The 14,197-nt window shown below is 38.2% G+C and overlaps 1 protein-coding gene across 16 annotated transcripts in view; it reads left to right on the top strand.

The window, feature by feature from the left end:
* Positions 1 to 5,330: 5,330 nt before the first annotated feature.
* The window catches only part of GPHN (gephyrin), a 252,541-nt gene continuing 243,674 nt past the window's right edge, over positions 5,331 to 14,197 (top strand). For 11 of the 16 annotated variants that reach the window (XM_039326902.1, XM_039326899.1, XM_039326897.1 and 8 more), the window contains exon 1: positions 5,331 to 5,482. In XM_039326902.1, coding sequence (XP_039182836.1) covers positions 5,419 to 5,482 — 64 coding nt within the window. In that variant the 5' untranslated portion in view covers positions 5,331 to 5,418. Of the gene's footprint in view, positions 5,483 to 6,506; positions 6,526 to 7,084; positions 7,108 to 10,987; positions 11,054 to 12,936; positions 12,986 to 14,197 lie in introns of those variants that run through there. The other 5 variants (XM_039326901.1, XM_039326891.1, XM_039326893.1 and 2 more) reach the window with 5 other exon arrangements.

Here is a 14,197-nt window from a genome sequence, read left to right as displayed (position 1 = left end):
GAGGTAAGGCACCCGCCAGGCCCCACGCACGCCAGCAACCCTCCTTGTGCCCGCCGGCCTCTCACTTCCCACCCCTGGCCCTCTTTTATTTACATTTTTAGTAGTTGCTCAGCAGGGAGGGGTGGAAACTTCCAGATAGCTTGCCTTCGCTGCAGACAACTTGCAGCACTGTTTGCAAAATGGGACTTTTGGCGGGCTCAGCAGGGCAGAGACAGCCTGGACAATTCCTATTGATTTTTGAAAGCCAATAGAATTAGACTCTATTCAAGAGAGTCTATTCTATTGGCTTTCAAAAGCCAATAGAATAAAAGGGAGTAGCACAGCTAAGGAAAAGGGGAAAAAATGGCGGACTGCATTGTTTGGTGACCCCTGTGAAATGGATATAGAGCAAGATACTTAATTGTGACCATAATAGCTGGAGTTATTGGGGGATGCAGCTTGTCAAGAATATGACATTTAGCCATCTGTTTCAGGCATTTTTATTTTAAGAAAATGATAGCTAACAGCAGTTTTATTTGGAATTAACTGGCAGAATGATCTTGGATGTGATGGCTAAGTCTGATATTACTAGTTTTAGTGAGTAACACTTGATTTTTTTTAAATTTATAGCAATAAATGAAATAAACATTGCCTATGCATTAATGGTCCATTGAGCCATTTAGTTTATTTGAAAAACAAAAACAGAAATCTATCAATAATCAACTGTGATAACTGAGTGAGGTAAAAATCTTGTAAATTTGAATATGCACTAATGAAAAGAAATAAAATTCTATTTGCTACTATTGATGGCAAAAGACTTGTATCTTCAAAAGGAGAAAGTTTTAAAGTAGCAAGAATTTCTTCAAAACAATAAAAGTGTGTAAAATTGATTTAAGGAATTAATGTCCAATATTTTAACTTAGAGATGTGTATAGTAAGCCACAATGACATGGGTCGTGACATTATTGAACAATTATGTAGCATGTGGCTTGTTTATAGAATTCCAATGAGATTTATTTAATGTGTGCATAAAGAATGCATCTATGTCTAATGTTTGGAGTAGTGCTATTATTGATCCCGTTAGAAAGATAACAATGGGCTAACAATAAGCAATATTTGGGAAGGGCACTGTAGCTTATGCTTGGCATGGATGGTGCAGATCAGATTATTCCATTTCAATGCAGAGAATAAGAATGAGAATGAGTTCCATTGCTAACTCTGTCTTTAAGTGAACTTTATATGTAAGGTGGAAGACATACCTTTAATGGGATGTCTATTACTAAAAATAGCAGACAGTATTGTCCTTCCTAGAGTCAATGAACTGCTGAAGCTGTGCAATGTTTTTATGACCTGCTGAATGGCACATTTATATACATATAGCTTGTTTGTAATGACTCATGAAAACATTGCGCAGATTCATCAGTTTGTTGGCTCAAGGAAGAACTCCATTTTTAGTAGTAGTAGGCAATCCACTTGTAAGTATGAGTTGTCCATAGCTTTGGACATTGTTAACCAAGATTGCCTACAGATGACTCAGTAATGTACCTGAAGAAGAAAGTTATTGTACAATTTTGTACAATTGTCAATTTATAGAAAGCATATGATAAAAGTGAAGATGCTTGAATTATAGGATATTTTGTGTGAATATGGACATCAAAATTATTTTGTCTATTAGGGAATATTATGAAAATAAAGCATATAAAAAAATTTCAGTAGAGGCATTTGTAGTAGAAATTAGATTCCCTCCCCCCACATTACTTTTATAGACCTTTAAAAACTTAATTATTTTGGAGTCCAGGTAAATTTGAAAGAAGATTTTTCAATTAATTATATAGAATCTTTCTTGTGAAAAAATGCTTTTGTTTTGATTTTTTTTAAAAAAACGTAAATTTTAAAAATGGGATACTAAAGGTAACTGAAAATTATAATTAAAAGAGAAGAATATAGTAATAAGTAATGTTATCATCAGTATCAATAGAGACATCTGCCTCTAGAAGATGTTATGGAAGAGAAACAAGATTTTACCTGACAAGATCAAATCAAGATTACCTGAATTGAAAATGAATTGATAAATGACAGAATAAAACAATCATATGGAAAAATATATTACGTTGGACATACAAAAGAAACCAGCTGATGTTTTAATAGTTAATAATACAAACAATAAACTAAGGAGTGACCTGAATATTTTTCCTAAATTGGATTCACTAAAGAGGCTTGTTATAGCTTTTAAGAATTTTGTGAGAAAGGACAAAGAAAAAATAATAAGATATCAAGTTTTACAATATTATTTGAATGAACTGAAGACTAAGCTTATTAGAAGAATATAAAGTTGGTTTATTTGATCAAGGTTAAAATATATATTTTGCTGACACCAGGACTGAAAAAACAATGCTTTATGGCAGTGATGGTGAACCTTTTAGATACCGAGTGCCCAAACTGCAACCCAAAATCCACTTATACATCGTCGGGTGCCGGGTGGGTGTGGCCCATTGGGTGGGTATGGCCCATTGGGTGGGCGTGGCTATGGTGGTAACAGCAGACTGGGTGGGACTAAAAAGTTCAATCAATTCCAACTTTGCAAGATCTTTTTTTTTCCTGTGAGAAGTTGAAATTGACTGATTGATTGAACCTTTTTTTTTTTTTTGGCACACGGCGGTGGAGGCCTAAAGTGAAATGGTTTTATAAAGCCCAGTTGAAGGCCTAGGACTGGGGTGATGGCACATGTGCCCACAGAGAGGGCTCTGAGCGCCGCCTCTGGCACCCGTGCCACAGGTTCGCCACTACTACTTTATGGGTTTGTTTATAGATAAGAGTTGAGATATGGGATATTGTTATATCGTAAGAGGAAGTAATAAGTTACTCAAATTGTTCATACTTCTTGTGATAATATGGGAAGTCACTTCTTTATATATATCTTTTCTTTTTGTTTACTATATTCTTTTATTTTTCTGTTTTTTCTTTTTATGCATGTTCTACTTTTTAAATTCTTCTTTTGTTAATACTGTAACCATATTTAGTAAAATTACTATAAATATATATCAAAGACCAAGGCAAGTGAATTTGACAACCAAAGTGGAGTTGAGCAGATGAACTGATGTACTCCGGTGGAATGTTTACTAAAGATGGGGAAATGGATAGAGAAATTTTTTAAGATGCGCAAACACTGATAGATGGATAGCGTGCAGTCTGCTATTATCGGTCTTACTTGAAAGAAACAAAAATGTCTCTGTAGTATCGTATATTAATGCTCACAATGTTTCATGGAAATATGAACTTTGATACATCAGGAGAAACATAAATATAAGTTGAATACAGTGGGAATGAGGTACTTATGTGTGTGGATAAAACAAGAGGAAATAGGATCCAGTATAAATGTGGAGTGAACATAAAGTGAGTGATCAGTAAGAAAGTCGAATGTTGAGATGGTTTGGCCATAAAGAGAGAATGAATGAGAATTCAACAATAAAACAAATTTATTGAAAAAAAGTGACTGGATAGAGAGGAAGGAAAAGACAAAGTTATGCTTCAATAGATTTTCTTATTTCATGCCTTTAATTGCTTTGGCTTACTGCCTTTTTGTGCTTTGTACAGCACTACTTATTCTGAAAGGGAACAACACGTTGGATATGTACCTATAAAATTAGGATTCTATAAATATGTACCTTGGAATAAGCTTCAATGAACATAATGAAACAGATTTTCAAGTAAACACACAGAGTATTAGGCTACAAATATTATATGGACTTCATATAAGGAGGTATGAAAAGGATTCTGTTTTGGTGATAGGTTCCACTGTGATAAGCTCCTGATGTATAGTGGGTTTTTTTTAATGGCTGGAGATACATTTGTGTTCTGCATGTGGGAGTTCCTCATGCTGTTTTAAGCTTTTGCTTTGATGTTTGACATCTTTTGCCACAGTACTTCATTTTCTCCTTTTATGTGTAATTATGTTGCTATGCTCCAAGTTCTTGGAACAAAGTAAGATTAAATACAGTGTTAAAAAATCAGATAAATTATTAACTATTTAATACAACTTTTGCATTTTATTAGACTTGAAAATAAAGCTTATGGTCCAATTGTAAAAATTTACTCTTTTTATTCTAACTTATTTTTGTTGCATAAAGGATTTATATTTTATCTAGTCTGTGTGCAACTATTGACCTTAGTGAAACAGCAATTAAAAATGCTCCAAAACATGTTCATGAAAAGATGTATCTATTTAAAATCTGCGGACTTTTTTGGAATATTTTTGTATTTGGGGGCAATTTGTTATAGTTTGGATTGTCACGTAATGCTAATTTCCGTGCTCACATCATGGCATTTATCAATGTGATAGCGAAGATTGTATCTATGCATAATAAATAAAATATGGTACAATACAATTACGTACTATTTGCTGTATGCATTTACAAGCCGTGCAGGTGTGTAAAACTGCAGTGGCAGGTTCATACGAGGCAGTGAATGCGAACAGAAAGTAAGAGAACACGTTGTATTAGGTTTGCATTGACAAGCAAATTAAATGCTCAAATAGCTTCTACCCGAAGATAGACCTTCTTCCATTTCACTGCCTTTTTACGCTTTGCCATACCAAGAAATTCCCATGGGGTGCATATGCCGTGCATACAATATAGAGCAGTAAACGTGGGTGTAATGTGAATTAAATGCAACCTGTTTGCAGAAGAACCGGATAACCGTCAATCGCAATAGGTGCAGGCAGCAGCTTGCACGTATGAATGCAGTGCGGTATATGCCAATGCTTCGCGATGTAGTCAATTACATGTGGATGTAAAAATGGTGACTGATGCATGTGTCGGTGCAGTGTAAGTGCACGCAACCGAATACTGGCATATTCCAGCTAAGACAGGACGCGATCCCTCCAAACAGTCTTACTGTTTCACGAATATGGAAAGAGCTACTGGGAATCTGCCGACGGGCGAGATTCGTACGTTTTCTGCGCAAAAAATAAAATAGCCATCAACTTCGTATTCCCTCCGCACCACTACAACAGGACCTCCCGGCTCTTCTCGCCACCCAATCGGATCTGAAGGAGTAGACCGAAGCAGAATAAAATAAGCCACTGCCTATCCAGTTTTCAGCATTCGATTGCTTTTGACTGAACCCAGCGTTTAAGGAATCCTCTTTTCGCTAAAATCTCGCCCGCGTTGCATTTGGCTCCTCCTTTGGGCAGCTCTGGTTCGTCTGACCTTTCCAGGCTCCGCCTTTCTCCCATTCCCAGCCCGCCCCCTCAGTGCAGTTCGGCCTAACCGCGCGCGCTCCCAGGACCGCCTCTTTCGAGACTTGGCTCCGCCCCTCCTCCCTCGCTCCACCTCGCCCGTTTTCCCTCACCCCTCCTCCCCCTTCCTCGCTCTCGCGCTCCTTCTCCCCCCATCTCCCCCCACCCGCCTCCCTGTCAGTGCGGTGGCTGCGCTGGGAAACATGGCGTCGGAGGGGATGATTTTAACGAACCACGACCATCAAATCCGCGTCGGGGTTCTCACAGGTAACGAACCGCGACGGGGAAGCGGGGCAGAGGTGGCCAGGGGTTGGGGCTCTCCGCCAGGCCGTTCCGTGCAGGGTGTACCCGCCGCGGGCGCCGCGCCGCCGACGCTGCTGCCGCTGCCACCTTTCTCCTCTGTGGCCCCGCCGTCACTGCACCGGGACCCCGAGCGCCGCTTGCCGGCTCCTCTCTCGCAGTTCCCTCGGAGCTCGGGCTGGGCTCGCAGCTTCGGGCAGCCGCCGGCTGAGGTGAAAACAAGAAAGCAGCGCGGGCAAAGCTGCCTTGGCGGGCGACCGTAGCGGTGGTGGGATTGGGCGCTGCTCTGGTTGCCGCATGCGGGCGGGAGGCTCTTCAGTGCCGCAGCCTCGAGTTCGCCGCTCCCGCTGGGGACTGGTCCGTAAATAACCTGGGGGAGAGAGAGGGGAGGAGGAGGCGCCCCCCCACCCCCGGAGATACCGGCTTTGCCTGGGGCGCGAAGGGACAACCGGGAGTCTCCGGAAAAGTACCTTGCTGGACGGTGCTGAGCGGGCGGCGTGATCTCTCTCCCTTGCGCCGAGCCCACGAGTCTTCCCCATCCCGGCGGAGGGAAGCGGAGTGGGAACCACACCGCCCCTGGGCCGCTTTCGGTGGAAGACACTTCGGAGAATCTACCCTTCCCTTCTTCCCACCCTGGGGGAAAGCCGCGAGCGTTTGAAGCGTGGAGAGAGGAAGGATCGTGTAGGGAAGTCACGATCACGAGTCTTGGGTGGAAGCCCTCGGCAACCTGCCCGTGGTGGGCCCACGTTCCCACTTACGTTGCTGGGGGGGGGAGGGACAAACAGCAGCCGCTGCTCCGGTAGCTTCCTCCACCTCTCCTCCGCTCAAGCCTGCAGCGGAGCAACCAGGACTGACGCCTCCACATTATCTTTCGATGGCACTGGCAGTTGGGAATGGGCCCAACGTGTTCGGTCCTTCCAGCTGCACCACCGGGAAGAAGATACGAGTGAGTGGAAGGAGCAACTGAATCAAGGAACGGTCACCCAACCTGGGAAAGAGTAGCCAAATGGGTACGAGGAGCTGCTCTCCTCTCCCTGAGCAATATTGTAGAACTAGCCGATTACATTTCTTTTTTTTCTTCAGAGATCGCCTGTGAGCAAGTGGCTGTAAATGGCCACTTCTTACCAGTGTTCCTTGCCTGGGAGGTTCTGCAGAAGAGATAGCAATAAAGAGCACAGCCTTTTGTATCTTTTATGCTCGCACTGGACTGGATAATAGTTGGGAATGAGCCTAACTGATCCCTTAGGGGAGAAAGGATGAGTGAGGAGAGACAGTAGCTGTTCTTTCTCATTGTTGCTTCTTGGGTTGATAAATATCCTTGAGCTGCCATTTGTGTAGTCACTTTGGTAGGAGCAGAAGTATAGATGAAGAGGAATGCTTCTAGAAGGATGCCCTTTAGTGGCATGGGTTGGGAGTGAAGGTGTTCTTGAGATGGTAAAATATTGTTATATTTTGTGCCTATCGGTGCTGATTAGAGATGCCTTTGGAAAATAACTTCCAGGATATTGCCTATTTCTGTTGTGAGTTATAGAACAAAGCTTTTATTTTTCCTTCTATTTCTCATTTTAGGGTGGTGTTTTGACTTTTGAACGGTAAGCTAATGGCTCAATTATTAAATAAATTGGAGATGTGGAATTCTCTTCCTAAAGTGAAGTGTTTAAATACATTTTTCTAAGCTGGACAATGAGACTTGTTTTTTGTTTGTACTGGAAAATGATAGAAGATAAATAGTAGAATAAAAGAAGATAAAATAGTCAGAAGATAAATTGAATGGCTGATTGGAAATGTATTTATGTAGCCTTGGTATAAAATCAATGACTCTTTTAAAAAGAGTGTTTTGTGTTGCTGTATTGCATGCTTGGTTGTCCCAGATTTTGAGGAAGTCTGTAGTCTGTTTATGAATAACTAATTGGAACCTTCCTGAGCCTGAATGTGACAGAGGGAAATCCCTGAGTCTGATGATGCGCTGTTCTCTTCCCTTAGTACTGAAACTACCAGTTTCTGGTATTCATTTACAGTAGCTGCTAATAGAATGAAATAGGGTAGTTTTCCCTTCCTTTTCTTTATTATCATAGTATATAGAATGTAAGAACAGAATAGAGCTGGAATAGACCTTGGAGGTCTTGTAGTCCAGCTCAAGCAGGAGAACCTACACCATTTCAGATAAGTGACCATCTATTCTTAAAAACCTCCAGTGATGGAGAGCCCACAATTTCTGAAGGCAAGCTGTTCCACTGGTTATTTGTCCTCACTGTTAGGAAGTTTCTCCTTAATTCCAGGTTGCTTCTCTCTTTGATTAGTTTCCAACCATTATTTCTTATCCTGCCCTCTGGTGCCTTGGAGAATAATTTGACCCCCTCTTCTTTGTGGCAGTCCCACAAATACTGGAATACTGCTATCAATTCACCCGCATTTCTTCTTTTCTATAGACTAGGCAAACCCAAATCCTGCAGTTGTTCTTCATATGTTTTAGCCTCCAGGCCTTCGATCATCTTAGTTGCTCTAAGATGATCCATAAAACTATGGAAGGTGCTGATAGGAAAGAAATGTATACCATAACCACCTGCCTTTGTGCATAAACTTAAGTGTAGCAGGTAGAAATTGTCAAAAAACAAAAATCAAATTTCTGGATTTTTCATCTATGCCTTTGGAAGCAAGTTTATTTACAGAGACTATAGCCATATTAAAGAAGATAGATAAATGTGAAATCTTTATGTATTTCAAATTTCATTTTGGAGTTTAGCATTACTTGTTCATTTGGTTTACATCCTGCCTTTCATACAGAAGCCCAAGGCATCATTTACAGAACTGCTATCATTTTTCCTGGCAGCAAATTCAGTGACATAAATTGTGGGAAGAGAGATTGACTGGCCCAAAGTCACTAGGCAGGTTCCAGATCTGAAGATAGACTAGGTCTCTCCCGTACCAATCTAATTCCTTAAGCCAGTGTTTCCTAAACTTGGCAACTCATAAGTGTGTGGATTTCAACTCCAAGAACTCTCATAAATGACCATGCTGGCAGTACAATTCTGGGATTTGAAAGCCATGCATCTGGAAATTGCCAAAGTTAGGAAATATTGTCTTAATCACTATACTACATTATGTTGCTCTGTTAGTTTAATAGTTACTGCTTTTTTAATATGACTTTTGAGACTAAAGCAAGAATAGTTGGGCTTTTTTATAACAAGTTGTAAACCTATTTTATATGTTATCTCCAGTAAAATCTAGGTGCTCCTATATAGTCACAAATGTCAGTAATCTTATCAGTGATCTTATAGTATTATAAGTATACTGAGATTTTGATAATAATTTCAAATAAGAAATAATAATTTCAAATAAAAAATAGTGTCTAGTATTGTTTCTTCCTTAATAGAATAATCTGACAAGGTCATAATGGTAGCCAAATACACAGCAAACACAAGTTACATTTTAAAATGATAACATAATGTAGTAATTAAATATACTTTGTTAGTGTTTTCTTAACCCCCATTCCTGTATAAGTAACTGAGTGAAAGGAATTCAGTCTTAGATCCTGAAAAGTGGGCATCTGAAGTCCAAAATTTTAGATTTATCTTCATTCTGTCTCCCTACTGGGGGGGGGGTTGTTGGCCATTTTAATGGTAATATGGTAAATAATAAAAGTATTTAATTTCATTTTTACTGAAAATAGAAGGATAAATTGCTTTAATGTAAAGGAAAATGGACAGCATTATTTCCTGAAATAATTCATTGTAGGAGTTGCTTGTATAAGTTTTACACCTGTATTATTAATAATACTTGACAGATATATTTTACAAATGTTAAGAACTTCCATTAGCAAATATATTGTTATTAGTAAATGATAAATACACATTTTTCTTAACATCACTCAGTCTTACTTTAATCCTGAAATGTAAACTACTATTCTGAGTAATCTACTTTTCAAAGAATATGGAATATTTAATCTGTATATTTCAAGCTCATTAATTTGCTGTTAAGCTGGAAAAAAATTAAATGATTAAGAAATATTGGGCTTTAGCATGTGGCAGCATTAAACTAGCCTTGGATGAGTTCATCCAAGGTTGGTTAAGTGCTGCCACAATGCAAGTGTATTTCTATCATGATCTCCTTTAATAAGACTATTGTTTACAGTAGTGGCAAATATCTGTAGCTCTGGTGTAGGATGAGGATGAAGGGTTATTCTACGAGCTTGTGGGTTGGTTTCCAAATATTTTGTCACCAGGCTAGGTAACATCTTCAGCAGAGTTTAGGGGATGTCATTGACAATGTTCTTCTGTTTATAAGGGTTTCAGGTGTGGGTGTGTAAAGTGAGTCTGTGATGGGTCTTTGCTGGGTCAGATATGAGTCATCAGTGAGTCTTATGATAGATTTTGTGATGGGGAGGTTACATCAGGTCATGGTCATTGAAAGGTGAACTGCTGGGAGGGGCTTGCGTGGGTTGATTGAGGGTCGGTGCTATCCCTGCTTGGCTGTGTGGTTGATTTAGATTCTGAAGGGTTCATAGGCTAGTTGTAGATCAATGTGTCTGTTGATAGAATTGCTTGTGGAGTGCCAGGCTTCGATGAACTCATGAGCGTGGCAGATAGTAGCCACAGGTGGTATGATAGGACTACTGTATTTGGACTACTGTATTTTGGACTGTATTTATAGCTTTTCCTCAAAGGGTAGTTGGTCCGTTCCCTTTTAAGTATATAAAGTGCTGTTTAATCTATCTATCTATCTTTCTATCTATCTATCTATCTATCTATCTATCTATCCATATACACACACACATACAGAGAGAAAGACAGAGAGAGAGAGAGAGAGAGAGATGTTCTGTGTTTTTGGATTCTGCAGTACTAGATAACTATTAGAACATTTATTGCAGGAAAAATAGTGTTATAATTTAAAAATATAAAATATTATGAGTTATAAATAGTATTGTAGGTTATTTTATTATAATTATGTTCTCATTTCTGGGTTGAAAAATTGCTATTCCTCAAAATAAATAAAATGAGGTAAAGTCACTTTAATAAGTTCTTTTATCTGTCCAGGTATGTGTCATAAAGATGATATTAAAACATAAATATGATAAAGGAAAATGCATACTAGTGCCCAGATGCCCAAATAATCATGTAATAACTAAATAAAATATATTAAAGTATACTTATTCTACCCTTAATAGGTTTTCAAGCATTTTTTTTTCTTTTTTAAATCAGATTAAAATTCCTTTAAATGACTTGTATATTACAAGTTGCATGGAGCAGACTGACAATTTGTATCCTTTACAGCAAATATTTATTGCAGTCAATGCTACTAGTTACATATATACAGTGCTTAATGTGTTTGGCTATCTTCTGCATAGTCTATAAAACTAACCCTCCCCCATTTCATGCTCTCTTGTTGATTAGTCTCTCCCTTTCCTAAAGTGCAAATGTAGTGTTGGGAAGAAAGACAGAGTTGACTAATTGGTGTTTTCCTCAACTATTCCAGCATCAGTCTGCTATTCACACTCCTTCCCAGCTGATTAAGTGATTGGTGCCAGCTGGATGTCAGAAGGTATGAGACTCTCTCTATGATTGTATTTGAGAGGAAGTGTCCTAACTATGGACACTTCTTTCCATTTGCAGGGGAAACTATATTAAAACATGATTATTAAAGATAATAATTTTTTTCTGGCCAAAAACCCCTTGTTAATATTGCTATGAGAAGTATTACTACTTTAAAATAAATACCTGCTCACTTTTCTACATATGTATGATATAGTATTCTGTGATTTATTGGCTTATGATCATAAAGGATGTTACTCTTCTTCACTAATTACTATACTGATGAGAAATAGCTATGGATTTATTTATTATTTTGCTTAATATGAAGGTTGAATAGTACCTTCACTCTTGTAACTTGCCAACAGATGGTGGTACTGATGCACCAGAAGCTCTGATGTGTTCTTTAGCATGTACACTTTCAATTCAGTTGATGAGAAGTTGCTGTGAGAAAAGGTTGTATTGCTATTGTTCATTAATGGAAGCCTGCACTGAATACTCATCATTGTGCTTTAAGCAGTGCACTATGATTGATTTTTTGACAGCTTTTGACAGCAGAAGGAATTCCTTTATTTGAAATTTATTTATAGTGATGACTGTTGACATGAGTATTGTGCATTGACAAACCAAAAAAGTACAGAGATGGTGAACTGAGAGAAGCTGATTTGTGTGATTAAAAATGGGTGAATGAGCTATGATAGAAACCAATGATGAAGTGTCTAAAGACAGTTGGCAGATTATTCAAAGAAAAAAATACTGTCAAGCCTGTAGGTCACATTGCTGTGTAGTTCTGGTGTTACTGTTTATCAGAGGATTTGTGCAACATAGGATCCCTACATGGCAATGATAGAAATATAGGATTCAGGTCTGAACTTTACCATCAGTTTTTATTCTTTAAGAACAAAGGTGAGAAGTTTAATCACAGCATTGACCAAGCATTGACTTATCTTTATGATCCAGAAAGGAAGCACCATTCAGTGGAATATCATTACAAAGCTTCATTTGAAAAAATCAAAACCCAGGCTTTGCCAGGAAAACTCCTAGTTACAGTTTTTTGAGGGATGCAAATAGTATGATTCACATAGATTTCTTTGAATTTGGCACCACTATCTACTCAAGAGTGTTACACTGCTATAGTCAAAACCTTAAACAACAATCAAGCAGAGTTTGGAAATTCAAGAAGCAACTTTTGTAGAGCATGATGACATTTGGGTTCCCACCACACAAGCCACCAAAGAGTTAGTTGTGAAGTTGGATCTCACCATCTTGCCCCCATCTGCCATATAGTCCAGATTTAGTGCCTTGTGAATTGCATCTTTTCCCAAGGCTGAAGGAATGTACCTGGGGGTATCTGTTTGACTCAAGTGAAGAGGTGGAAATAAGTAGTACTATCAGGACTTGGTTGAAAATGTGGAGTACTATTGTGATGGCTTTATGAAACTTGTTCATCATAAGGAACAGTAGTATTATGTGAAATAAATACAAGTAGCAAAAGAGTTCATTGCATTGCATTGGAGTATTTTGCTATTCCATTTATTAGAATATCCTTATTTATATAGACTTTATAGAGGTGGAAGCAATGCTTCTTATTCAACCCTCATCTTTGAATAGGAAGACTGGCATATATATTATTGATGCTACAGCAAAAAAAAAAAAAACCAAGTCTAATTAGGGCTACAGAGATTTATAAGGTTAATATAATTTGAGAGCAGAGTTGAATCAGGAGTTGTTTTAAAATATTAAAAAAAAAACCAAAACAGTTCATTCCATATGCATACAAAGAATGAGCAAACATGAAATACAGTTTGCCTTTTAAGATTGACTAAAAGTTTTCCAAACTTCCTGCAGTCAGTGATGCTTTGTTTTTCAGGGCCAAAAAAGCCAACAGAAGCATATAGATGCCTCTGAAAAATGCTGCACTGGTCAGCAAGCTTGCCCAAGTACGGTAGGTATTGTAATGGTCAGTGAAAGCCATGGAGTAGTAAGGATGTAGGTATTTCACTGTATCAGTGCCCTTAGGTAACATTATGTCCCAAGAGAAAACATCTGGTTGACTCAGTTCATTGCTGCGGTAAGTAAAACTTCAGGGTAGATGTCTGTGAAAGTTGTGCAAAAAATTTTGAATATGAAACAAGTTTATGCTTCAATTAATTTTGAATTTGAAATCAGTCATTACTGGAAGTGTGCTAATGCTATTCCAGAATTGTTTCACACTCACAACAGTGCTATTTTCAGTTAAAAGGGTTCAGAAACACTTCTCATAAAGAAACACCTGTTTTGAATTCTCAATAAAGTATTTTGCCAATTTCCTGCTTTAGATAGGCTGGAACAGAGAAGGAGGCAAATTTGCAAGTAGGGAAGTGGGAGGTGAAAGTTATGTTGAGGGGGGGATGATTTGGACATTTGATGTGATAGGGCTCAGCTGCTTGCAGAACCTTAACTAGAATGTGATGACACGTACTTTCTTTAGTTTGAAGGAAACTTCTGCTTAGTTTACTACATGTATACTTGCATAAACTTATATTCATTTCTGTACTTGAACTGAAGTGATGGATGATATGGCAGGAATTCCACTTTAATCCAGACAATAGTTATAAATTGTTATAAATTAAGTTATAAATAGGAATGATCCCTGGACCTTGCCCTGGTTAACAGCCTAGTTTTTGCATTTTTCAGCATTTGCAACTACAACATAGTAAAGATAAGAGTCAGACTGTGCAGTACTTTGAACTTGATTGGGAAATGGTGGTTTGGAACAGAGGAGCATGTAATTTATTAAAACAGGCACAGCTCCTTCAGTAAGTTATAATAGGTGCTGTGATCATCTTCTCTTATGCTCCAGAGTAATTTTTCCAATTTTAGTGTAAAGCACATTGCAGCAGACTTTTGCATGTTTATAAATTAACTCATTTTGCTTTTCTTGAATATTATCAGTCATGAAATAATATTGCAATTTTTCCCACAAGGTCTTCTACGTAAATAACATAAAAAAGGATCTGTATGTCAGTTGAGTTTTTTTTAACTTTGTGTTTTCCCAATTTTACATTCATTTCATTCCATTGCTGAATATGTTTGGACCTATATCAGTATTTTTTAATACTTATCTAAAATATTTTGGTAGATTATAAGTAGATGTAATACAATGTTTGTATACTGT

This window comes from Crotalus tigris, unplaced genomic scaffold, assembly GCF_016545835.1.
Source record: "Crotalus tigris isolate CLP2741 ecotype Arizona unplaced genomic scaffold, ASM1654583v1 scf7180000024346.1432988, whole genome shotgun sequence".
Taxonomy (NCBI): Eukaryota; Metazoa; Chordata; class Lepidosauria; order Squamata; family Viperidae; genus Crotalus; species Crotalus tigris.
Note: the sequence above shows the minus strand (reverse complement) of the source record. Positions and strands in the feature narration are given on the sequence as shown.